We start from the raw sequence: 25,003 nt of genomic DNA on the forward strand, positions 1-25,003 counted from the left end.
GGTTTGTGTACTCCCCTTTTGTATTTTTGGCTTAGTTATGTCTATTTTTGTCGTCACTTTGGTTCTCCTTTTTGTATTTTTCTGTAATATTGTGTGTTTTTGGAGCGATTTTCAATATTAGCTTTGGGGGCCCCAATAAAATAAATTAAGGGCCGCATGTGGCCACCAGTTGTCTGAGTACAGTGTCCTGAAAAAAGAGTTCAGCCTACTCTGAAAATGAATATAATAAAACATGTCCACAAATGAGCTCAATGTGCCGAGGAGCTACATGATTGTACAAAAACGTAAAGTTGTGTTCATGAGATTTGAGAAATGCTTGCAGGTTTCTTCAACACTCAATCAGAGCCGATGGAGGCAGGAAGCGGGGAACGCTGCAAAAGCAGCAAACATCATAAATCAGGTTTAGCACTTGTTGTAATAGTGCCAGATTGCACACATTTAGAGCAGCATGCATGAGAGCAGAGAACACACAGGACACGTCTTGTGCTTAAAGATTTATTTCTGCTTGAAAATAAGTGTTTCTGAGCTCTAACACATCCAATGTGATCCTCAGATAAGCTACACACACACTGACACCGAAGTTCACGTCGTACAATGTAACAAGGCAATCGTTTCATCCATAAAAGTGTAAAGACGAGCATTCATACAGCCGATCCGATCGCTGACGCGCTTTCTTTGGGTGAGTTGATTGTACTACATGCACAGAAGTCAACGTCTGCGATCGTACCCCCCTCCCCGCCCCCCAAAGGTGCAGCTTCCCTTTACAGACATTCGTTCATCTCGTCATTCATTCATAGAGAGGAGGGGGTTGCTGCTCCAGGATGACGCCCCTCACAGTGACACTGCTTTGATCGGATCTCACACAGTAAGAAAGTCTTCAAAAGTGCAACAAATGACCAACACGGATGGAGGAAGCGGAGGACAGGATGAAGCGTTTAGCACGACAGTCCTCCACGATGGTTTTTGGCACCATGCTGCCTTTGGGAAACCCTGGAAATGGTTTCCTGACTGGACTTCAGAGGTCGAGTGTTGTTTCAAGGTCTTCTGAGGATGAATGCTTTGTCCTTTGAACATTCTCTCTGGTAAACCATCTCCATCCCGGCTCCGTCTTAGGCTACTGGACGCTACAGGCAGGGCAGCAGCTGTCCCTTCGGTCCGGGAGAGGACAGAAGTCCATCTGACGCACGATCTCTGCGAACAGCTCGTCCACCATGGTCTTGCTCTTGGCAGACGTCTCCATGAAGGGGCAGCCCCAGTCCTCGGCCAACGCCTGGCCCTCACTGGGAGAGACCTCCCTCTCCTCCTCCAGGTCCACCTTGTTTCCTACCAGCACCACAGGCACCTGCTGGTACCTGTTAGAGAGAGATCAGAGAGGGAAATGAAGCTTCTACACCTGCATGCAAACCTAAAAACCAGTAAAACCATCACATAATAACACATATATTCCCAGTTTTGGTCTTTTGTTGTTTTGCTTGCCTAATTATCGAGTGTTTGAATCAGAAAAATGACAAATAAAATTCTCAAATTTGGCATTGAACTTGAAAATGAGAAAAGAGAAATTAGAAAAATAGAGCATTTGTGTTATTTAGGACCTCCACATTTAGGTGATCACTGAAAACGGATGGGAAAATATTCAAAAATTGCATTTATTTTTGTTATTTTTGGTCAAAATCAAGCAGGAATTGCATTATTGGCACTGAATATTTCCTCACGTGCATGTTTTGGGAAAATATCACGCATTTACACACAATTTGTCTCGCACAAAATGTGACGTAACATGGATGAATACTGGCCAAAGTGGGAGCTGTTAAAGAACAAAGTTATTAAAACTAATATATATACAGGATATAGGAAGAAACATCTCAGCAATATCAATGAGTAATTTCTAGCTTTTGAAAACGTTAATCTGCAGACAATGGGTGTAAAATCAATGCTGAAGGAAACATTAAAAAGCTAATTTTATAATGCATTACTTTATTTTACTTTAAACAACTAGATTTTAATTAACAATGTAGCTGCTTTCAAAGCATGCAATACAAAATATTACTGGGGAAAAAAATACATTTCAAAATTATTGTATTGAAGAAATTAATTAACAGCTGGTTTTATTGAATAATTGTTTTCAAAGTATGTCCTCCATTTAAAGTGGAACCAAACGTGAGAATAAAAGCAGGGGTAACATTCAAAGAGCATACAAAATGACTGGAAAATCACTCCTTAGATAGTGAAGGAAGGCAATCAGGAGATGAGGAACACCTGAGCGGAGACAAAATTAGCTTAATCACATGCACAGTGAAAAGCGTAGAAGGTAGAAATAGAATTACACACAAAACAAACTTAGAGCTAAGAACCAAGAATGCACATCGACAACCAAATAATAACAAAACACGACCAGAAGCATCAAATAATCTTGAATGTGAACATCTAAGAAAATCAAGGAGAGATGAACTGAAAACCCAACGCGTGACACACATCATGTGAGGAAAGTGGCTTCCCATGAGGCTCCCATTACTCCCAGAATAAGAGAAGCTTCATCTTTCCTGCACAGTGATGCTCTATTATAGACATGTGTTGGCATGGCTCGCACGCTCGCACATGTAATAGCTTCCTAATGTTGAAATCATTAGCTTCCCTCCTCTTTGCATTATTCCATCGTGCACTAAGCGTGTCTTAAAGGATCAAAAGCTTTCCTTCCCCAGCGTGCGGCTGACGAGCCTCGGTCCTCTTCCCACGAGCCGTCAATACAAGAAAACCAGGCTGGGGGAGAGTAATGGAATAAGTTATTGAATAATTGAATGAAGCTAATGTGCTGCTCTCACACAGTGGGGGACACGAACGTTGGTTTTGGGCCTAAAAAACGACCGCCTCAGGTTGAGCTTTGAAACCAAATCCTCTGTGCAGTGCCGGAGCTTGGAAATGTTCCTGGGGTGTCTGGAGCATTGCTAACACTGGGTGGCACAATCACTATCTTTGCTCCGTGGCTTCCCAAAATCACGATAGTAATAAATCCGGACAGCAATTCCTGATATTCTTCTTTATTCTTTCTAATTAGATTGTTTGTAGTAAATATCCAGCAATGAGGTCAAATCTAGGGATTTTCCATGATTGCGGAGAATTCACGTTCTGAAACAGATAAAGCAATCAAAGTCGTTTTTCTCCCCGTTTTGTCTCTTTTATCAAAATCAAGCACAAATATGACACTAAAATATCAAAAATCGAAGCTCCTATTGGTCCAGAAGTAAATACCTGGAAATAAAAGCTGAAATTTTGATCCCTTGTCTTATATTATTTAGTTATGTTGTGTTTATATCTGTGTTTTTACACATTTTCCATTGGATGTCACCAGGGTTGTGGTAAAATATTATTGTAATTGCGTAATAGGTAATGTGATCGTAATTAAAGTGTAACTGAGTTTAGATATTAAAATGTACAAAAATATTAATAGCAATGTTTTCATTGAGTGGAAAGCCGAACGAGATGAGAAACAAATTGGATGATCAATAATAACCGATATCGATGATGCTAACAGAAAGCTAACACAAGCTTTACGGGGGTTATTTATTTCAGGCTTCATTTAATGTGAACGTTAGTCATTGAGAACGTAATTGTAATTGAAAAATGTAATTGACCAACCAAGAATTTGCTTCACTTTTGGGAACTTTTACAGTTTGTTTTGCTCTTTCTGCGAGATGTGTGTGTGTGTGTGTAATAACTACAGAAAGCATGTTACAGTGGGTATATGTTCTCACTATGGGTAATGGGCACAGACCACCTAATAGCCTGGACTATCAGTCATTCCTAAGTGCTTTCCAGGGCTGGGGCGTATTGATCCGACGGTGCTGAGGAGAAACGGGCTCTTATCTACAAATTGGTGGCCTGTTGCTGGGGCCCGCTCAGCTGGAAGGGTGGGGTGGGTGGGGGGCGTGGAGAGGCCATGGGAGGAAGTGGGTGAAGTTCTGTGAGTGCTTTGAAGAGTTTTGGTTCAAATGCCACCACCTCTCCTGCAGCGTGACATTTCCACACACACACACACGTGACACACACAGCTGACCTCAGCGGGACAAGCACATCCACTGGCCTCCACGTTAGGATACGCTTGGAGCCTAAAGGGTGTGAGGTGTGAACGAGGAGAAACCACGAGGAAAATGCAATATGACAGCCTGGCAGGAGGGAGAAACTATACAAAGACACAGGGCGAGAGGCGTATACAGCCGGGGAGTTTGTTGTGGCGTCAGAGGAACAGCGTGCCCCCAAAACAAACCCCCAAAAAATGTATTTGAAGACGTTGGAATGAATATATGGTCTGACATAATAGACAAAAAAAACTCCCAAAAGACACAAATCGACAGCAAAATGCTAAAAAATGCACAAAAAATTCCAAAAACACACAAACTAGCTGGGTTTCCTTTACAGATTTTCACCAAAAAAAAAACGATATTTCTAAATGTCAACAAAGTATAATTGTGCTATGAACGTGTTTCCAATAAAGGTTGTTTCAAAACTCATAAAAATAACATAAAATGTGCAACCACCTACTTTTAACCCGTAAATTTTCATGCAGTTATATGTAACGTGACCTAAAATTAGCTGTAGGGGGAGGGGTCTATGTATATATTAGTATTGATTCAAATCGGAAAAGAAAAATGTATCTTTCTGCAATATTAGCTTATCGTATATATCACCAAAAAACTACGTCCCTAATTGATATGATGTGGTCAATTCCACTCAGAGGCAACAGTATCCAACAACACCAGTAATACACACCAGTAAGATTCCAGTCTCTATCAGTAACACCTTGTTCTGACATTTCCAAGTTTATTTCCTCGTCAACGTTACAGCTAGTGAGTGTACCAACAACACATGATATGAATCCGTTTAGCTAACGTGGGACTATGGGAGTGAGTCAGCTTGTATGTGATAATGGAAACCACATGTGCGGACTGGGAAGGATGGGAACACTGTGTGGAAAGCCAGCAAAGCATGTGAAGAACATACAGACGGGAAGGTTCAGAGTAGAACAAAGCAATCGAACCAAGACACAGAAGCTAGAATAGTAAAAAGCAAAAAATACTAAAAAGCTAAAATGCTAAATAGTTAAAAGGCTAAAAAGCTACTATGCTAAAATGCTAAAAAGCTACAATACTAAAAATCTAAAATGCTAAATTAGTAATATGCAAAAAAAAAAAAAAAAACTGAAATGCTAAAAAGCTAAATTGCCAAAAAGCTGAAAAAAGCTGAAATGCTAAAAGCTAATATGCTAAAATGCTAAAAAGTTAAAATACTTAAAAGCTAAAATGCTAATATGCTATAAAAAAAAGCTAAAGTGCTAATATGCTATAAAAAAAAACCTGAAATGCTAAAAGCTAATATGCTAAAAAAAAAATATATATCTATATATATATATAGATATAGATATATATAGATATATATATAAATAAATAAAAAGCTAAAATGCTAAATAAATAAATAAAAAAAGTTAAAATATTAAAAAGCTAAAATACCAATATGCTAAAAAAAAACTGAAATTCAAAAAATGCTAAAAAGCTCATAAGCAAATATGCTAAAAGCTGAAATGTTAAAAAAGCGTAAATGCATAAAAGCTAAAATGATTAAAAAAAAAAAAAAAAGTGTGTCAGTTTGAACAGCTACATCAACCAAATGTGATGGTAAAATCCCACTAATACCATAAAAGCTATAATAATCGATGCTTCCTCCCACACAGCGATGGTGATGAGGAACAATGGAGATGATCTGCACCGTGTGAATGGGAGCAAAAATCCAGGCTTTATGAATTTGCATCTTTTTGTTTGTGGGAAAGAATCCACGAAGGCGTTTGTGCTGCAGAGAACAGCGGGTGGTCAGCAGCTGAAACCATACACACTTGCCTGTCCCTAGGCTCATCATTACAGATGTAAAACACGTGACGCTCTGCTTGTTTAGCCTCCCACACACAAAGCAACGGGGGTTCAGAGTACAGTAGACCTATTAAAGCTACCTGCGGCGCTAAACAGCTGCAGTGACATCACTCGGCCTTTTTCACGAGCCCCACAGCAGCGACAAACAACAGTCTCAGCCAACGCCAAGGCTCTCAGCTCAATGTATCTGTTGTTAATTACCAGGCAGGCCTGAAAGGACAGTAGAGCATCTATCAACCTATAGCACCCACACAGAACACACAGCCCCTATATAACAGTGATAAGAAAAGTACAGAGAGCGAGAACTGCCCATAGCTTCACGTCCATCTCTGATCCTCCACATACTTTTAGTGCCGCACATCAAACCAACGAGCAACCTACGACAGAGTGCCTCATTACTGCTGTTAGGAGGAGATAACAATCCACAGAGAGGGCAAAGGTTTGAGAGCCAGACCTAACAGCGATGGATCTGATCTGTCTTTACTCCCCATATAATGAGAGCATGAAGCATCCGACAGTCATAGATATACATAAGAAAGCTTCAAATTCGTAAAGGAATCAGTAAAGTTTAGGGATGCAACGATTAATCGTAAGGCAGTTAAAATCGATTCATAGGTGTCACGGTTCATATCGATACTCTGAAAATTGAATCGCAGTACTTTTAAACAGCAGAGGGCTCTAGTTATCTATTTATCCTTCTCCTGTCCAGAAGCGTAGGCGGCGGGCAGAATCGCCTACTACTCTTAAACATGTTCATAAATGATTCCTTACCCCTTTAGCACCGAAAGAATATCTGTAATATTACGTGAATATCTGTAAAAGTCACTTTTTTCTATTAGCTTTGTCTGCTAGCGCATAGCATCTCTTCTTCACTGCTAGAATATCTGCATGCCAACCAATCACTGGGTTACCAGCGCCCTCTGCTGGTCCAAATATCTGATGTAAATACAATGGAATGACTGTTTTTTTAAAGTCCAATTGTTAAGGCACAAAATACATTTTCATTTGCACTTTTTAAAAGAAAAGGAACTATTATGTAGTTTTGCATTGTTTACTATAGAACCAGAATTTAAATTAACAGGCTTCTTCTTCATTTGTATTATTCCTTTATTTATTTCATTCTGAATTTATTTTTAGTTAAATTGCATTGTTTTGAATAGTTTATCCAGGGATTCTTTTGACAATGAAATATAAAGGAAAATAATACAGTATTTTTTAGTTTTTTTCCCGAAAAAAATAAAGGAATATTTTTCAGTCATCATTTGTCTACAGTTCCATTTTGTAGAATAAATCTTGAATCGAATCGTATCGTGAGTTGAGTGAATCGTTACATCCCTAGTAAGGTTTATTCATTCATGGCAATGGAGGCGTGTGGAGATGGAAAGAGGACAAACTTAAGTCAGAAAAGTGGAAAATGCTTACGCAATCGGACAAAATCCCAACGGACACAAACTGAATGGACAAAATCCTAAAGAACAAAATATCCCAAAGGGCCAAAACCCAATGAAAAAAAAAACCCCAACAGACAAAAATCCTAAGGGACAAAAATGACCAACGGACAAACCTACAACAAACAAAATCCCAATGAATAAAACATGTATGGACAAAATCCCAAAGAACAAAATCTCAACAGAAATTATCCCAATGGACCAAAACCTAATGAAAGAAAACCCTAACAGACAAAATCCTAATGGACAAAAATGAACAACGGACAAAACAACAACGAATAAAATCTGACGGACAAAAATTCTAGCGGACAAATTCCCAATGGACAAAAAGTACCAACGGACACAACCCTAAATGACATAACTCCAATGGGCAAGACCAAAATCCCAAACTAAATTCAAGTACCAACATCTATCTGGATGCAATTTGTGAATTTCTGGATTTTTGTGTTCATAAATACATTTTTGAAATCTGACTTTAAACGTTAACAGCTGCTATCATTTAACCTGTTTGGTCAGACGAGTCGATTAGGACGATACAATCTTCTGTTCTGCAGCGTTATTTACTCCCACGGCACCATAGTTTCCTCTGTGATAAACATCCGTATGTGGGGGAACTCCAGATTCTGGGTTTTTCTAACCCTGAGGAGGGACGGAGGGTTTCATCTGTGCTGCTTTGTACCAAAGTGCCCCCTGGGATACGTAGTTTTGGACCTCTCCATCCCATTTGCAGCCAGCGGCGCGTGACGCTCACCTCCTGCCATTAGACACAGCATCAGTGCAGCATGAAAACACAGATCAACGCTTTGAAGGTGCCTCGTCCTCCGGAGCCGGAAGAGGAACGCTCCACATGCAGAGATGATTAGATTAGAGATGATCTCACTGACAGCATGAGAGAGTCACACCCATGTGTGGAGCACAAACTGAGTCCTATAATACCCAAAGAGCTATTTCTCATCATAATAAATCACATATTCATTCATTCATTCATTATTACTTTTGGAACTTTCAGTCGAGATAACCCAGCTCACAACTAAGTATTTTAATTAATTCAACATTTAAATGCATTCATTTGTATTCATATTCAATGATCATTTTGAATTAAAAATGTAATAGATTGTTTGAAAATCCATTAAAAAATAATAATGAATTCAGTTTATCTTGAAATATATTTGAAATTCATAAATGTATTTGTAATATTTATTGAAACTTTCATGTCTGGCTCATTATATTATCATTATCATGATTATGATGATTGCATTTTTTTTATTGATTCAAAATGATTTTTTTAACAGATTTCTTCTCAAAAAGTGTAAAAGAAAAATAAATAAATTTATTCGTATAAAATTTGAATTCAAAACATTCATAAATCATTTATTCAAGAAAATAAAATGCTATTAAATTTCTAATTTGAGTTACAGTTATAAAATATTGATTTAGGCCATTGTCTTAAATGGACAGGTTGACATATTTTCTTATATTTTTATCATGAGAGAAAAATCACATCATCCAAAATGATGAAATAAGATCCTTAAAGTACAAAAAACTATGACAGTCACATGACTTGTGTCCCTATTTTTCCACACAAATATCTTGTGTGTGTGTAAACATGTCTTCATGTACAGAAAATGTCCTTATAGCACATTTTTTTTAATACTTGAAGTCGTGTTTCTTTACATGTGTAAAACACGATGTGTTTGTTGATGGGTATGTTTCTTATTTGCAAAGCAAAATGCATTTGTTCTGTGAATTATTATCTTTAGTATTTGCTAACGAAGATGAGTTTGTTTATTTTAGGTTTAGGCATTATTTTAACTCCATGCCTTTGGTATTGAAATCTTCCTCCCATGAGGGTTCTCAACTTGTGGGTCAGGACCCAAAAGTGGGTTGCAAACTCATTTTCAGTGGGCCCAATAAACATCCTCGGCCCACTGAAAATGAGCTTGAGGACATTTGATTTTGATGCATATTTATCATATTTTCTAATATACGATATGAAAATATTATTTATATGGATGTATCTTTATTTTAAAGCATATTGTGCTCTAAATTAGTCCATTTAAGACTTGCCACTAACCCTATTTCTTCTTCAAACTGTCTGCAATTTAAGGAAATTGCCCCGCCCTTAACTTAAAATAATGAACAATCGGAGGACTATGACAGGAAAGGACAAAAGGTTTTTATTCTTGTATGTGTTTGTTGTTTGTTTGTATATGTTCTCTCATTTAAAAAAATAAAATAAAAATGTTTTGTGCATTTTTTTGTAATTTTGTTTGTTTACTTTGGGGACCACACAAAATTAGACCCAGTGCCACATGTGGCCCCTGGGCGGCTAGTAGAGCTGCACAGATATAAGCGAATTTTCATCGTGATCACAATTTTGGATTTGAAATGATATTGATCATTGGCAATATTTACATTTATAATACGGGCTCTGCACGCTGTAAGAGTGCATTTATTCAGTTAGCCTTTGCTACATTTTTAAATCTTGGGTTAATTTGTTTTGTTTTTTAGTATAATTGTTATTCAAAGGTTCATTTTGCATTGTAAACTTACACTAAAGTAATGCAATAAAAACAGATTTGTATCCATAACATGATAAATAACTGTGATTACAGTATTGTTCAAAATAATCGTGATACACATTTTGGCCATAATCGTGCAGCCCTAGCAGCTAGTTGCCTATGTCTCCCTCAAAGAGACTAAAAGGTGGTCACATGTTTCACATATTGTGCAACTCCTGGTAATAAAAGTCCGGGTGTGGAAATACTTAAATTAGAAAAACCCATGGAGGCACACATGGTTGTATCATAATAATAATAATAATAATAATAATAATAATAATAATAATAATAATAATAATGACACCTCCATGCTTGGAGCTAGAACTGGTTTTTGAGGTTGATGTTGGGTCCTAAAGCTGGACTGGTTAAAAGCCGCAGCCTTAATGGAAGCTTCCTGGCTTCCGACCCAACACAATCTCATTAAGTTGTGGTGAGTGGGCACTCGCACTGGATGTTTTTTTTTTTTTTTTTTTTTAATTTTTCTATTTTTTTTTTTTTTTTGTGTGTGTGCTGCTGGCTCAGCAAAGCTCTCAGGAGGAGTGGGGGTCCATCTCCTGAAGACAGCTAATGAAAACCAGCCGCTGACGGTTGGAGACGTACACCCCCAGGATCTGTATAAGCAAACAACTGAGAGGCTAATAACTCAACAGAACACATTTGTTACCCATTTCTCCCAGCTACGGGGCCACTATTACTGGGAGGAATTACAGTGGAAGCAAGCGAAGCCTCTTAAATTAAAACATATGAACCCTTCTCTTTGTTTCCTTTACACGTGCACACCCAGAACAATCCCAGAGCGTGAGAAACAAATGCTTCAAACATGTATGGATGTACAGGAAGAGCCTGGAGGTGGTTTTAATCCCTGTTGATCTAAAGGTGTGGAGTCACCGGATTGTCTTTGTTCCCACTAATATGACTCGACTCGAGTGCATGAGTCGGAGCTGGATCTGATCCCCTCCACTCATTCTTCCCTTATTTCAAAGTAAGACGACCTCTTTTTTTGTGATAATTGTGGAGCTTTAAAGGTGCTGATGTGAGGATTTTTCCCATGGATACAGAGAGCAGGCTTCAGTGTGACGCTGGGCTCACCATCCCGCGCTGCTCTTCCATATTTAATGAGCAGACACAAAGAGTGGCGTCTCCTTATTTAACCCCCCAGCATCATAGAAAACAAGCACAGTATGTTTCTAAATGTCTTTACCAAGCCCAAACCTTCAAATTCACACAGCTAACTGTCAAAAGTCAACTCATCTACATAAAGGTGTGTTGTTTGGCAACAAAAACAGTAAAAAAAAAAAAAAGGGGTTACAATGTGTGTCCCCTGAAGGAAACATTCAAGTAATTCCAGCTGTGATGAGCTCAGAGGATTTGTTGAGTCACGATCAAAGGCCGTCCCCGGGTTGGTTTAAGCGTGAGAGTCACCCAAGGAGTGGGAGAATGTGGGAGGTTAGTGGGTTTGAAGGGTGACAGGTGAGCTGCAGGTGGAGCTTTAACCAAGAACACATGAAGGATCGCAGCTTCGCACGAAGGAGGACAGAGGATTTCAAAGTAAAAGGCAGAAGACTTTTAAAGGTCCTGATGGGGATCCAGGGGGAACTCCTCCTCTGGGTTGGATTTTATCACATGTAGTCATTTAAAAAAACAAGTTTAGTTTTTGTCAGACACACTATTACTAGCTGGAAAAAATACAAGAACGAAAAACTATTCATTCCACAAAATTATAGTTGGTATAGTAAATATTTAGTCGACTACAATGAGATTATTACAGAAATAATCCTGATGACTAAATTTGGACCGAAACATTTCATTTTCCTTTGTGAGGACAGAGGATTTCAAAGTAAAAGACAGACAAATTATAAGGTCCTGGTATGGAGCCAGGGGGCACTCCTCCTCTGGATTTTTATTCTACACTTTTATTTATCACATGTAGTCAATTAAAAGATTTAGTTTTCATCACATATCAAGCAAATAATTTAATCATTGTTTTTGTCAAAGTGACAATAACAAGACTATGACTAGTTAAAAAAAAACAATACATGAACAAAAACTATGTAAAAAATCTATGAAACTATTACTTCTTCACATGGGATGATGGGCTAGCACCCTGTCTAGGGTGTACCCCCACCTAATGCCCAGTGAGAGCTGGATATACTGTAGGCACCAGCAGACCCCCACGAAAAATAGATGGATGGGATGAAATTATAGTTGGTATTGTACAGCTCAGATTCTCAACAGGTGGGTAGTGGACAGCTGATCAAAAATAAATAAATAAATAAATACTTAATGTATCTCATGTTGGACTTGTCTTTTATTTTGAAAGAAACCTTTGTTTTTATTTTCTTTTGACAGGCATGATGTGAAATGCAGGTTGCACATGACAATACTAAAAAAAAAAAAAAAAAAAAAAAAAAAAAAAAAAATGTAATGACTGGCAAAATGTGGGTCCCTAGGTGAGAACAGTTGAGGACCCCTGTGAAAATTACAACTGAAATAATCTAGATGACGAAATTTGGACTAAAACGACTAAGTCAAAAGACTATAATGACTAAAAAAAATAAGTGAAAAATGAAAACCTCCTCTCACCGTTTGACCCTGATGATCTGGTCTCTCATGGGCTTGATGTCCTGAAAACTTTGCTGGTTGACCAGGCTGTAGACCAGGATGAAGCCCTGGCCGTTCCTGATGTACAGGTCCCTCATGGAGGCGAACTGCTCGGTACCGGCCGTGTCCAGGATCTCCAGCACGGACGGAGACGAATCCACCTCGATCTCCTTCCGGTAGAAATCTTCAATGGTCGGATCGTACTTCTCTATGAACGTGCCGGTGACAAACTGCACGGTGAGGGCGGATTTACCCACCCCGCCGCTGCCCAGCACCACCACCTTGTACTCCCGCATCGTGAGCGCTCAGACCCGCCAGAGGAGACGCATGACCCTGTGGAGGATCCTCACCTCACACCGCTGCTGCTGCTGCTGCTGCACCAAGGATGGAGAAGATGCCTCTACTGCTGGAAGATTCCCACGCTATCTGTTCCAAAGGCATCCATAATGCAATAATAAGGCATCCGGGTGGTAAAAAATAAAGATGGCTATTATTAGATGCAGCAAGATGGCACATCTTCCACTGTGCCGACAAAAGACAGAAAGGCAGGGACTACATCTGTGCTCAGCGGGGTTCAGGGGAGTTAAAGGCGAAGAGCAGTGATGGCAATCCACGCCTATGGAGTCAGCCCGGCCACCAGGGGGCGCCGTTTCCTGCAGTATGGAGGCTGCTTAGTGCCACAATGAGAATAAACACCAAACGTGTCAGAAACCCCAAAACGATCCTATTTTAATGATCCTGGGCTGAAAAGGGGAATTCTGATGCAAAGTGCCACACAGGCACATTTATTTAACAGTTGCACAAAATGTGGCACTTTTGGCTTTTTCCTTCTATAAAAGGACAGCACATGTGAGTGAGTTCTGTAGTGTGGTTTATTCAGGAGAACGCACTCAGAAATCCTTCTGAGCTTTTTTATGCTAGTCTGAGAAGTAGTAAAAGTACGGAGGCTGTAGTTCCTCACCTGCAGCGGGTCCAGGTTCGATTCCCGGCCTGGGACCCTTTCCTGCATGTCATTCCCTGCTCTCTCTCACCCCCTTCCTGTCAAGCAACTGTCATATAAAGGCCACTAGAGCCAAAAAAATCCTTTAAAAAAAAAAAAAAAGCAACGACTCCTAAGACAAGTATTTTAAAACAAAATAAGTTATTTAAAAAATACATATCGATATATAGGCGATATTATAATTTTCTATATATCGCCCAAATAGAAAACTCGATACATGTTGAATCTCGATATATCGCCCAACCCTACCTGGTATGTACCTTGAAGGGTTTTATATTATAAACCAGCAATTTCCCCCATTTATATTCTCTGTCCTTTCAAAACAGCCCATTTGTAGATAAAAATGGACAAACAAATTTCTCTTAAGATGACTAAATTTACTGGAATGTCAAAATATTAAGAAAATATGATGCAGCGACATAAAATTCCCTATAGATCCCAAAGCTAAAGAATGTCTTATTTAAAATAATTAGCAACACTTACCTTTGTAAAGAATGATCACATTCCAAATTCAATATTGACGACATTGAATATGGCCAAAAATATTTATACATAAATGTAAATTCAGTAAAGTTAAACCATATTTTAATCTGTGAGCTGAGACTCTCAAAAAATGTTTAAACTAAAAAAAATAAAAATAAAAAAATACAAATATTGCTTTATTATTTATAATGAATTAATCTGCTCAATTTGATACATGATACCATTTTTATTAAATAAAATCAAAGTTCAGGCCTCATAGATCAATTAAACAAACATTTACTCAAAGGAAAAACAGCAGACAAATAAAAATAATAAAATAAAAATAAAAGAGCAGCCAAATACGTTCAAAGCCATTAACGTTAACAATAACCCATCTGAACATTAATTTTTCTGTATTTATGTTGTTGTTTGTTGCCATTTTGTGTATTTTCCCTGCATTTTTTAATGTTTTTAGTCATTTTGTGTATTTTGATAATGACGGTGGGATTAATAAAAAGAAAAAGTGCGTCTTTCTTTTTCACCTGACAGGGAGAAAATGAGTGAACAATGATTGACACAAATTCAAAGACTTCAGGCCGTAAATGTTGTCCTTTGATTTTCTTTATTTCTTCCTTTCAATAGATTTTACACTATTCTGCTTAAACCAAAGAAACTTTTGACTATAGAAACAGAAAATAGCACAAAGTATATGCAAAACAAATACATTGAAAAAAGAATACACTCAAACTCAAATCCAAAGAGGGTCTTCTTAGTTTATATCTGTACTCATAGCCTTTAGTATCTTTAGTGTAGCGCCCTCTGATGGACAACGCTGTGAATTCCAGGTGCCTCCTGATGCACACTTTCAAAAAAAAAAGCCATTTAAAAATGATCGCTAATATAAATATGTGAAATATTTGAGAGGAGAGGTTTCGTTTTGTAGTAAATTTTCATTCATAAGCGCTCCCTAAAAACTTGTCGCCTTAAGCACGATGGGCTCAAGATAAGGCAAAGTGTTTGGATAAGCTGAGCCTGCTCAGAAAGTGCTGACATTGATCTCACTCAGTCGCAAAAAATTAACCCCACACGCACACACACACGCACGCGCACACACACACACACGCACGCACACACAGTGGTGGGCAGTGGTTCCCAAAGTGTGGGGCGCGGGAAAGAAAGGAGTCACTGCACGTTAATAATGCAGTTCTAATTTAAGAGTTTGAAACTTCCGAGTAGCTCAACACATTCGTAAAAGAAGATTAAAAAACATTAAATAGGAAAAGTGCAACCCTAGAGTCTACAGTGTGGCACCTAAAGGTCCGTGGTCGGGGGGAGAACATATTATTTCATAGAATATTTAGTCCTTATATTCATATATATATATATATATATTTATCCATAGATGTAATTTATAGAACATTAATGAGTTTAAATCTCTAAATGTTACACTCACAGCTCTATAGAGGCTGTTATTGGCTAATGCAAACATCAGGTCTGGTGTACAGTGTTCTAGCAAAGAAAGAAAAAAACTAAACAAAAAACAAAAATCTAATTAACAATGTCATTTACAAAAATACCCAACTTTAGTCATGGCAACGGCTCCATATCCTTATGAAACACTATCAGACTAGAGTGAAAAGTACAACTTTTTTCATCTTTATCAGAACTTTTTTTTTTTTTGTTTTTTGGTAAAATTTAATCTATTCATAAACTTGTTTTTCACCCCCTCCCCTCCTCCCTCCAAACAACACAAACAACTTCAACTCTCACTACGCTCGTTACCGCAACCGTGACGCAATGGCTTAAAAAAAAAAGGAAAAAAAAGGTCCAGTAGCTTTTTCCATCAAGCCCCGCCCCCATCTTAAAACCGTCCCGTGCCGTACGCAGCGCGGCTGAATAAATTACATTCATTTCAAAAGAGTTTACAAGAAAGAACATCGTATCGGACTAAAATCTGACCAAAGATCAACCAACGTAAAGATAAATTACAACAAAAACGACCACCGTCCACAAACAGCACGCACATTTCAATCTGACCACGATCAGATTCAACAAAATAAAAGAAAAAGGTGTGATTGTGGATTGTCAATGTTATTCAAGCACCATGAAATTACATTAAAATTTAGAAAAAATGAAATAATTGTTTCGTATGGCCTATTATAACACACTCCTAACCAAAAATTTAAAAAAAAATAAAAAAAAAATACAGTTTTACTATGTTGGCTAAAAAGAGTCGATTAATTTGTGAGGTGGGGGTGGGGGGGGGCGAACGAACAACACAAATTTTAAATAACTGATACATTTCAATACATTTTCTATAAACTCGAATAAAAGAGGAGACACTTTACATACATTACAGGTTTACAATACACTTTTCTTGCTCACATTCCGCGTGTAAACTACTCCAAACCGTGGTAAGAAACGACGTCAAAGTCACCAAACATTCTGCAAAAGCTCGTTTTGATTTTGTCGGATCCTTGAGTTTCTTTTTTCCAACGTCACGAACCAAAAAAAAAAACATTCAAAATGAGAAAAAAAAAAAGAAGCTAAAATCGCTCCAGAGAAAAAGTCTTTGCGTCTCCTGACAGCCAGTGTGCTGCATCTGTCACTTCAGCAATTCACTCTTGATGTCGTCAGTGAGCTTTGTTTGTTGTTGTTGTTTTTTTTTTAGGCACTTCTACAGTTTTTCTAACGTGGAACAGGATTATCGGTGACGGTGGAGGGGGGGGGGGACACCCGAAGCTCACAGATAGCCCTCCGGTCCAAGTTCAAGTCATCGTTTTGCTTGACGAAGGTCGTCAAACGCACTGTTTTTTTTTTTTTAAACATTATTTTTTAATGTTTTGTTTTGTTTTTAAGTCTTAGCACTTCATTTAACCCCTGGAGTCTCAGTCTGTCATGCACACGCAGGGCTTGGCATGTCCAGAGCGAACCTTCAGTGGAGCCCTTGGCAACGAGCCGAGCTTTTGGGACCCTCGACGGCGTCGATCCATCAATCACAATCGTGTGAACATTTGGGGACGATGTTGGAAAAACGAAGCCTGGCATTCCTCTGATGATGTTTTGGCGGGAGAAAGGAGGATCGACTTGTCTCCAACGTGGCAACTTAACACCGTCCATTTCTTTTTGTGTTCCCCAAACAACAGGACGCACTTTGTGTTGAGGTTTTGATGAATAAATACGCAGTTTGGAGTCCAGGGTGCTTTGGGTTGTTAAAATGACTTCTACAGTGAGTCTGCTATGTATGCACTATACATATGAATATCTCTGACTTGTTAATAGCTTTTTTTCCTATTGATACATACAGTATATATGTGTGTGTGTGTGTGTGTGTGTGTGTGTGTGTTACACTGGCACTTCAGTTCTTACGGTTAAATGGAAGTGTTACACTCTTAACATGCAGGTTGCTGGACCTCTACAGGAGAGGCAAGGTAGTATTTACACAGGGACTGTTTTGGGTTTCCTAGTGCCGCTTCTACACACTCCGCTCCATTCCAGACACTTATTTCAGGATAATCTGCAGAGAAACAGCGAGAGGAAAGAAGAGTTACACATTTCTGAAGAGTGAGCCTCGACCATATCTAGCAGTGATTGATCTTTACATTTATCCAACCCTATTCCATGAACATGAATGCAACTCTTTATGTCGGGTAGTTGAAGGCTTTCCATACGGCTGTGAAAACATGCACGTATCAACACTTTTGGGAATGCAATGGAGGGAAACCGCCTAGTTGTTCGGGCACGGGAGAATATGGGTCGATGACGTATGAGGTTTTTCATTAAATGGGCGTGATCAGACAAAGTTTGCATGCAGGGTTGGGGTCAATTATAATTGTATTTGGATAATTACGATTATGGCTTTATTGTATTTGTAATTTTTTTTTTAAATTGCTTTTGACTTTGTAAGTGTTATTGCCATGAAAATTCTATATAATCGCAAAACTGGGGAACCATGTTACAGTTCTGTGTGCAGTTCTACACACATGTAGTAAATTATTATTAACACATGTTTCATATCAAGCTTTCCCACATTTGACCATTTAATCAAATAGTAAAACCTCTATTTTCATTGATTAGGAAGCCTAACAAGGTAACCAATAGATTGGAAATAAGTTAGATGATTTTGTTTTTAATGTATTTTACAGATAATTTATGACCCATTAATGCTGGTAACTGTAATCATAATTTAATCGTAATTGAACGTGGATAATTGAAAACATAATTGTAACTGAAAAATGTAATTGACCCCAAACCTGTTTGCATGAATTTTAAAGTGGAAGTAAAAATAGAAATACCGTAAATTCATTTTTAATCATGTAAAATAGGGTAGATTTTATTTATTTATTTATTGTTTTAAGAGTTTATAGTAATAGTAATTGATAAAAAAAAACAACAAAAACTGATTACTTTTTTTTCTTCTCTATATTTTAAACACAGTAATGCATTTGGGGTTGCCAAAAATTTTGTGAAATTAAAATAGGGTCACGATCCAAAAAAGGTTCCCAACCACTAATTTTAAAGATGTTTGAGACATGTTCAAAGTCAGCGCATATATACAAAAGCTACTACATATATTGCATCCTTTTATGCATTTAAAGCTTATTTTAACAGAAAGAAATACAGTTGGACAGAAAATGTAGGCACACGTCATTGAGCCACACATAAAGAAAAGGAACATGCTAGATCTTTAGCTCCACCTGACTCTTTAAGACTGAACATATTCTTTTGTTTCAGCTCTACACACTGGGAAATAAATACAGAGAAATGTTCTGGGTTTAAGTCCCAGCCTGTTACTGGGTTACTGGTTACGATACACTGCCTAAAAACAAAGCTCAGTGTAATATTCCAATACATGAATTAGTGATTTATTAGTTAGGCTGCTGGTCCCCAATTAATGCAGATTAAACTCAACAGCAGCAACAATGGAGGCTCAGTGCTCAACTCCTGTGTTGACCTCATTTTTTTTTTTACGGCGGCAGGAAAAACATTTCTAACTGAATGAGACATGTTTCTGTTTGTTCTTGTTTGCAGGCCATCGACCACAGCTTTAGGTGAAACCGCGCCGTGACTGACGACTGTCCGTGGTGTTTTTTCGTGTTGTTTTTTTTGCAGGACTTTGGATTAGAGGCAGTGATGCAAACCTGGAGCTGTCGGGGAGACGATAAATGGTGGATGGGGTTTAAAAGTGTTACGGAATATTAAGCCATCGTCCTAATGGACTGACCGATTAGCGACGCTGTTTGTCAATTTCAGTACCTGCGATAAAAGCAACGACAGGAAGCCTCCATCTCAAAGGACAAGAAGTCTGAGCATGAATTTAACATCAGTCGCAAAGCATAAAATCGTCTAGTAGTAGACAATTTTGTCACGAGTATTAATAATAAAGTTTAGCAACGTATTTTAAGTCTACTATTATTACTAGTTATACAAAACCGTCTACTAGAGGACGATTTTGATTTGATCAACTAAAAATCTTGACTGTTAAAATACATATTTTATAGTTTAGTACTTGGTAGTACTAGTAAAGCAGTAGTTTACAACCTTTTTTGAATCATGACCCACTTTTTTTTTCCTATAATAACCTATATATAATTTTTTATCGTGCTTGTTATACTGTGTAACAAATACAAAGTAGTCAGGATTAGTGCACAAAGTGACAAGATCCAGCTCAGTTATTTTCATACTGTATTTAACGTTTGTATTTTTCTAGTTCCTCTTTTCTTTATTGAACTCAATTTGTATTTGAGATAATGAAACTAAAGAATACAGTTGTTTTACATTGTGTTTCATGTTTTAGTTTGACAAAAAAAAATGTTTTCAATTAGTCATTTTTTCATTTTTATCAATTAATAGACAATTCAGGTGACCCCAAGGTTGGAAAACACTGTAATAAAGTTCACTAATAGTACTAGTAGAAGTAATGCTGATGAAGTAGGACGTATTATGATTTAATCCAGCACCCTGGTTGGTTGTAATGTTTTTGAAAGTCAATGAAAAGCCTGAATTAGATTTTTTTCCCTCACTCCGTTATTAGTATACAGTGCTTACTAGTAATACTAGTAAACCCATATTGAGTACATGCACTCCTATATTGAGCACTAGTAGAGCTCAACTATGCTTGATATCAGCAATATTAAATCTTCCACCAGCAGATGGCGCTGTAGCCTCACAGCCCAGTGTTGGCAGACGTGCTGGGACACAAGGAGGATGTTGTTGATTCCTGCTTGTAATGATGACGACAGGTTACTGCTTCCCAGGGTCACATGTTGACCAGACTGAACCTTTTAACGTGTCTGCAACCACCCAGGCTTTAATGAAGAAAAAGATATTTTCTAGCTCATGTGTCTATAATTCTAAAAAAAATAAACAGCTCTCGGATGAATGCTGTGAACAAGGGAACATACTGTGTGCAGTGCAGCTGACGATCAGAAGGCTTAACCGTGTCCAACCTGGAGGGATATTTACGTAGGAGGAGGCGGGGGGGACGGAGACAGACAGCGAGGGGACTGACGTCAGTGTTCCTCGTGCTCCTTGTCCCACATGCATCTTTAAAGAGCAGCCCAGCCTCCTGCTGCTACTGACGCTCTATGACAGGAGTGCCAAAAGTCATTTTAGTCCAGGGGCCAAATACGGACCAGTTTGATCTCAAATGGGTCTCAGATTTTTTTTGGGGGGGAGAAAGAGGAATTTTAACATTTTTGTCCTCTATTTATCAATATCAGTCCCTCCAGGATATTGTCTTGAAAAATTCTTGATTTTGTAACCAATTTTGGTGTAATTTAGTGGATTTATTTGTGAGAAATTGCAAGAAATTTAGATTTATTTCCATAATTTGCAATAAAAAATGACTGCATTCATGTGATATAGGCTACAGTAAGCATGGGAAAACCTTGAGCCCCAAAAAATATTGTGGAGTTTCATTGAATTTGTGAATTTGAGATATCGACAACTGAAATTATTTGGTAATTTACACAATAATTCATTTTTACTGTGTTCTGTGGGTCGAACATGATGCTCTAAAGGGCCGGATTTGAACCCGGGGCCTTGAGTTTGACACATGCGTGGCCCCGCCCGCTTACGGGGGACACAAAGACCCCAAACCAGGTTTAAAACATGAAAGATTTGGACCCATTAAGAAGAAATAATCTTTAGTTCAGATTTAAAAAGAAGCCCATAATGAATACATAAAGATCAGAGGTATTTCTGCTGTGGAAGAATCTCCTGGAAGCAGCGGGACGTTTCCACCTGTGGATCGTCGCTCATCTATTCAAACGCACGTCCTCGAGGCACCTCGGCGCAGAAACTACAGCGAATGATCGCCAGCTGCGCGAGGCCCAGCGCCGCCAGCATTGTGCTTCAGATCTCCAGGCTTAAAGCAGGCCACCAGAGCCTCACTCTGGCATCCCAGCCTGACCCAGCTTCCCCACAGCTGCCAATCACAAGCCATTTTTAGACCTTTTTTTTTTCTTCTTTCTGCTGCCACACCCGAGTCTATATATCAGCTTCCTCACATGATTTAACCTCAAGATTCAGGAAAAGTGTGCGAAAGAGCGTCCATTGACCAGGCGATGGTGGGTTTTGTATGTTTGCAGAACACGCAAAGCAGCACATTTGATGCCCCCGGAACCAGGGTTGGGGTCACTCATTTTTTTGTTTTTAAAAATTAAGTCTTCAATTATCCATGTCCAATTGCAACTCAATTACAATTACAGTGACGGGTATTTCTACAATTAAAATTACAATTATTATTTCCCCCCTGAAAGTCAATTATAAATTACATTCTAAATGACTAAAGTCCAATCACAGTTAATGAGCCTTTAATGAATTTAATGTAAACTTCCTCTTGTGTTAGCTTTCTGTCAGTTTCACTCATGTCTTAAATCAGCTGTTAGATACACTAAAACTTTTTATTTATCATCTAATTAGCTTTTCTTATCTTGGTGACCTTGTTAAGCTTCCTTATCCATGAAACTATTGGCATCAATATTTGTGGTATGAGTGTTTTTTCTGTCAGTTTAGCCTCGATTTAATTCTTTATTTATTTCCTTTTTTTTTATAGTAAAATGATCCTGAAGAGAACTGACAGGTAGTTGTAATACTTGATATGACACTTATTATAATAATTATCATTAACTACGTATGTGTACACCATAGAACTGTAACATAGTTCCCCAGTTTTGCATTTAATTAAATTGCAAATGACAGTTTTTATTGAATTACGATACCAATTACAATTACAAAATCAATTATTAGAACTAATTAATCATTACGACAGCAACACATTTTTCAATTACGATTACAATTCTAATCACGTCATAAATGTAATGAATTACCAATTATAATTGACCCCAACCTTGCCCAGAACTGCTGCTGATGAGGGAAAGCTCACTCGACGACAAGACACGTGAAAATTAAGAAACGACGACATGCAAACACAAAAAAACCAAGGAAACAGTGCAACACAACAACACAACAACACAACTACTACTTGCCAATGTGGGAGCTCTGAAGAAGTGCTGGCTGGCTGCGTGTCTGGAACCCACTCGCACACGTGTAGTGTGTTTATGCAGAAGTGTGTGTGCGTGTGTGTGCGTGTGGGCTCTGGCTCAGCTGCAGGTTGTAGCAGCACTTATTCAGAGCTCCGGGGACTGATGAAAGAAAGCTTTAAAAGGAGCAAACCTGATTGGTTGGTGCTGTTGCTGCGTAGGGGACACTTGTAGCAGGAGTTGTTGCTGCAGAGACAGTAGCAGGCGCAGCACTGTACATCATTGGGACTTTAGAGGGGAGGAAGAAGGAAGGGGGGGAGGAGGGAGGGGAGGGTGGAGAAGGGGGAAGAGGAGCCAGCAACGTACAGGTAGGTGGAGCGTCACGGTAACCATGGAAACAGCGGTGGCGTGGGCGTTAGTGGAGGTGGAGGGGGGGGGTGGGGGTGGCGGTGTCATTTTATATTGTGGTTGTCGATGGTGGCGGATGTCAGCGAGCCGTCGTTAGGGCCGGCAGATGGCATGCAACCATTCACAGTGCAAAGCAAAGAGGGACGGAAAGAAAGAAAAGGAAGGAGAGCGTGGGAGAGGAAAAAACGACAACAAAAACAACAACAAACAAACAAAACAAAACAAAACAAGAGGAGAGAAGCCCATTACAATCACATGTGAGGAAATTTATACGAAAAAAATCAGTTTGCTACTATTCCCAGAGAAGATAAAGAGCACGGGACGCCAATTGGAATCAATGAGAACTTGGACTTTCAAACTGGGGACGATTTTAGAAAGTTTAATTTCTCAGGGAAACTGATTTAAATTTCCTGGTGGACAAGCACAGTAAACAGACAGAAGCTCCGTCTGCGGCTCTGAATGCACGCTGCCCTCATAAATGAGCAGAGAGTCAGTAGGGAGGAGCGTTTCCAGCTCTTCCAGGTGACACAGTCTTCCAGGTTTTTCCCACATCCGAGATGCAATGAAGCAATTACGTCAAATTAAAAAAAAACCTGTTAACGAGGTTACATTTGGTGTCACCTGTAAGGGCTGCACAGGAAACACTCTCCCTGTATAAAGAATCCTACCCAGTGCACAACATGTCTGTATGAGAGTGTGTGTGTGTGTGTGTGTGTGTGTGAGCAAACATACGTCAGGACCTACCAAGACTGCTAGCAGGAGTCATGCACAAGACTGACCCTGTTTGGTTCATGCAGAGAGAAACAGATGAGGAGGGAGACAGACAGACAGAGAGAGAAAGAGAGAGAGAGAGAGAGGAGGAAATCAATGGGTTAATAATGATGAGGGAGAACAACAAGGTTAGACAAACACAAATCCAAAAAAACAAAGGCTTCAAGGCTGGGCTGTGCTGATACACTGGCCATGACAGCGTAGCTACAGCAAGCAGGGCAATCCAAGTGTTATTAGTGCCAGTGCACCCTAAACCTTCCCGTCCTTTACACTGGTGATGATTAGAAGATTCCTCCTCACCAATACATGCGCTTGTGATTAATAAATATGTGTTAGTGATTATTTTTACTCCACTTCTGAAACAAGCTTCTCAAAATAAAAGCTGTGGACTTGTTGATATTTTAGATTTTTACTGACACCACACAAATAGGGTCTCCAATTTTCCACGTTTAGATGACTACCAAATTTCCTGAAATCATACCAGACATGCGAAATATGGTTAATAGAGTCAGCTACTGTTATTAACTTTACATTTTATATGCTTCAGTGACATTTGCCACGATGCTAACCCTCGGCCATCTGTTTAACAGTAAAAATCCAATGGAAATGTGTGATATGCTCCCAAAAGTTTATTTATGAAACCTTTATTTACCGCCAACTGACAAATCACCCTCAAGTTTTGCCTGAAATCCCGCACGACATTGAAGATGCTTCTGCCGTGATGTGTCACCAGGTAAATTCATCACCAGTTCAGCTTATACACCGTCAGTTTCAGATGAGAATTAAGTCGTAATAATTTTCATTAAAAGTTGAGATGTGGAGTCCCGTAGACGGATGCATAGAAGCGTTTTTTTGTGTTTCTTCGTCAGACAAGGAGGAAGGGACTCCACATCCCACAATGCAATGCATGAAACTTTTCCAACAATGTCAAGAGTGTTTACAGTGGAGATAAAAACAAACTTTCAACGGCAATTTCACTCTTTTGTAAATGATCTTTGATTTATTGATCTATGAGGCCTACACTATGTCTTTATCTGATCAAAAATGATGGCCTCCAACAGCTTTAACTGACTTTAAAAGTTTTTATACTGTTTATTTATTAATATCAAATATAAATAGATAGAAAAGTATGTAAGTACTGACAATCTCCCTGATTCCCTAATTGATCCTTTTCTTATTATCATATGTACATTATATGCAATATTAGTTAAACATAAATATTATATATCCATGTTTATTTATGGAAAAATTATTTGTCTATTCAATTTTTTTAATTAAATCTTTTCAGTTATAAAAATCAAACCTTTGAGCGGCAGTTTCAACCGTTTACATCTTTTATTTATTGATCTAT

At 38.5% G+C, this 25,003-nt stretch overlaps 2 protein-coding genes across 16 annotated transcripts in view; both read right to left on the reverse strand.

The window, feature by feature from the left end:
- LOC114476067 (muscleblind-like protein 2a) overlaps positions 1-25,003 on the reverse strand; it is a 71,564-nt gene that overhangs the window by 10,048 nt on the left and 36,513 nt on the right. For 4 of the 15 annotated variants that reach the window (XM_028467333.1, XM_028467344.1, XM_028467326.1 and 1 more), the window contains 2 exons: positions 23,626-23,661; positions 16,647-17,504 (listed from right to left, as the gene is read on the reverse strand). In XM_028467333.1, the coding sequence (XP_028323134.1) occupies positions 17,380-17,504; positions 23,626-23,661 (161 nt within the window). In that variant the 3' untranslated portion in view covers positions 16,647-17,379. Of the gene's footprint in view, positions 1-16,646; positions 17,505-22,666; positions 22,762-23,613; positions 23,662-25,003 lie in introns of those variants that run through there. The other 11 variants (XM_028467352.1, XM_028467396.1, XR_003675524.1 and 8 more) reach the window with 7 other exon arrangements.
- LOC114476142 (ras-related protein Rap-2a-like) lies at positions 488-13,143 on the reverse strand. Its single transcript, XM_028467443.1, has 2 exons — positions 12,508-13,143; positions 488-1,352 (listed from the first exon to the last, which is right to left on the reverse strand). The coding sequence occupies exons 1-2, from the start codon at positions 12,819-12,821 to the stop codon at positions 1,115-1,117; spliced, it is 552 nt and encodes a 183-aa protein (XP_028323244.1). The 5' UTR covers positions 12,822-13,143; the 3' UTR covers positions 488-1,114.

Source organism: Gouania willdenowi, chromosome 2 (genome assembly GCF_900634775.1).
Source record: "Gouania willdenowi chromosome 2, fGouWil2.1, whole genome shotgun sequence".
Taxonomy (NCBI): Eukaryota; Metazoa; Chordata; class Actinopteri; order Blenniiformes; family Gobiesocidae; genus Gouania; species Gouania willdenowi.

What these genes read in the sequence shown, in the direction of transcription:
- LOC114476142 (XM_028467443.1), bottom strand. Translation starts at nt 12,821, where the DNA reads ATGCGGGAGTACAAGGTGGTGGTGCTGGGCAGCGGCGGGGTGGGTAAA. An exon ending in CAGATCATCAGGGTCAAACG is followed by an intron (nt 1,353 to 12,507) that starts GTGAGAGGAGGT and finishes TCTCTCTAACAG; the next exon opens with GTACCAGCAGGTGCCTGTGG.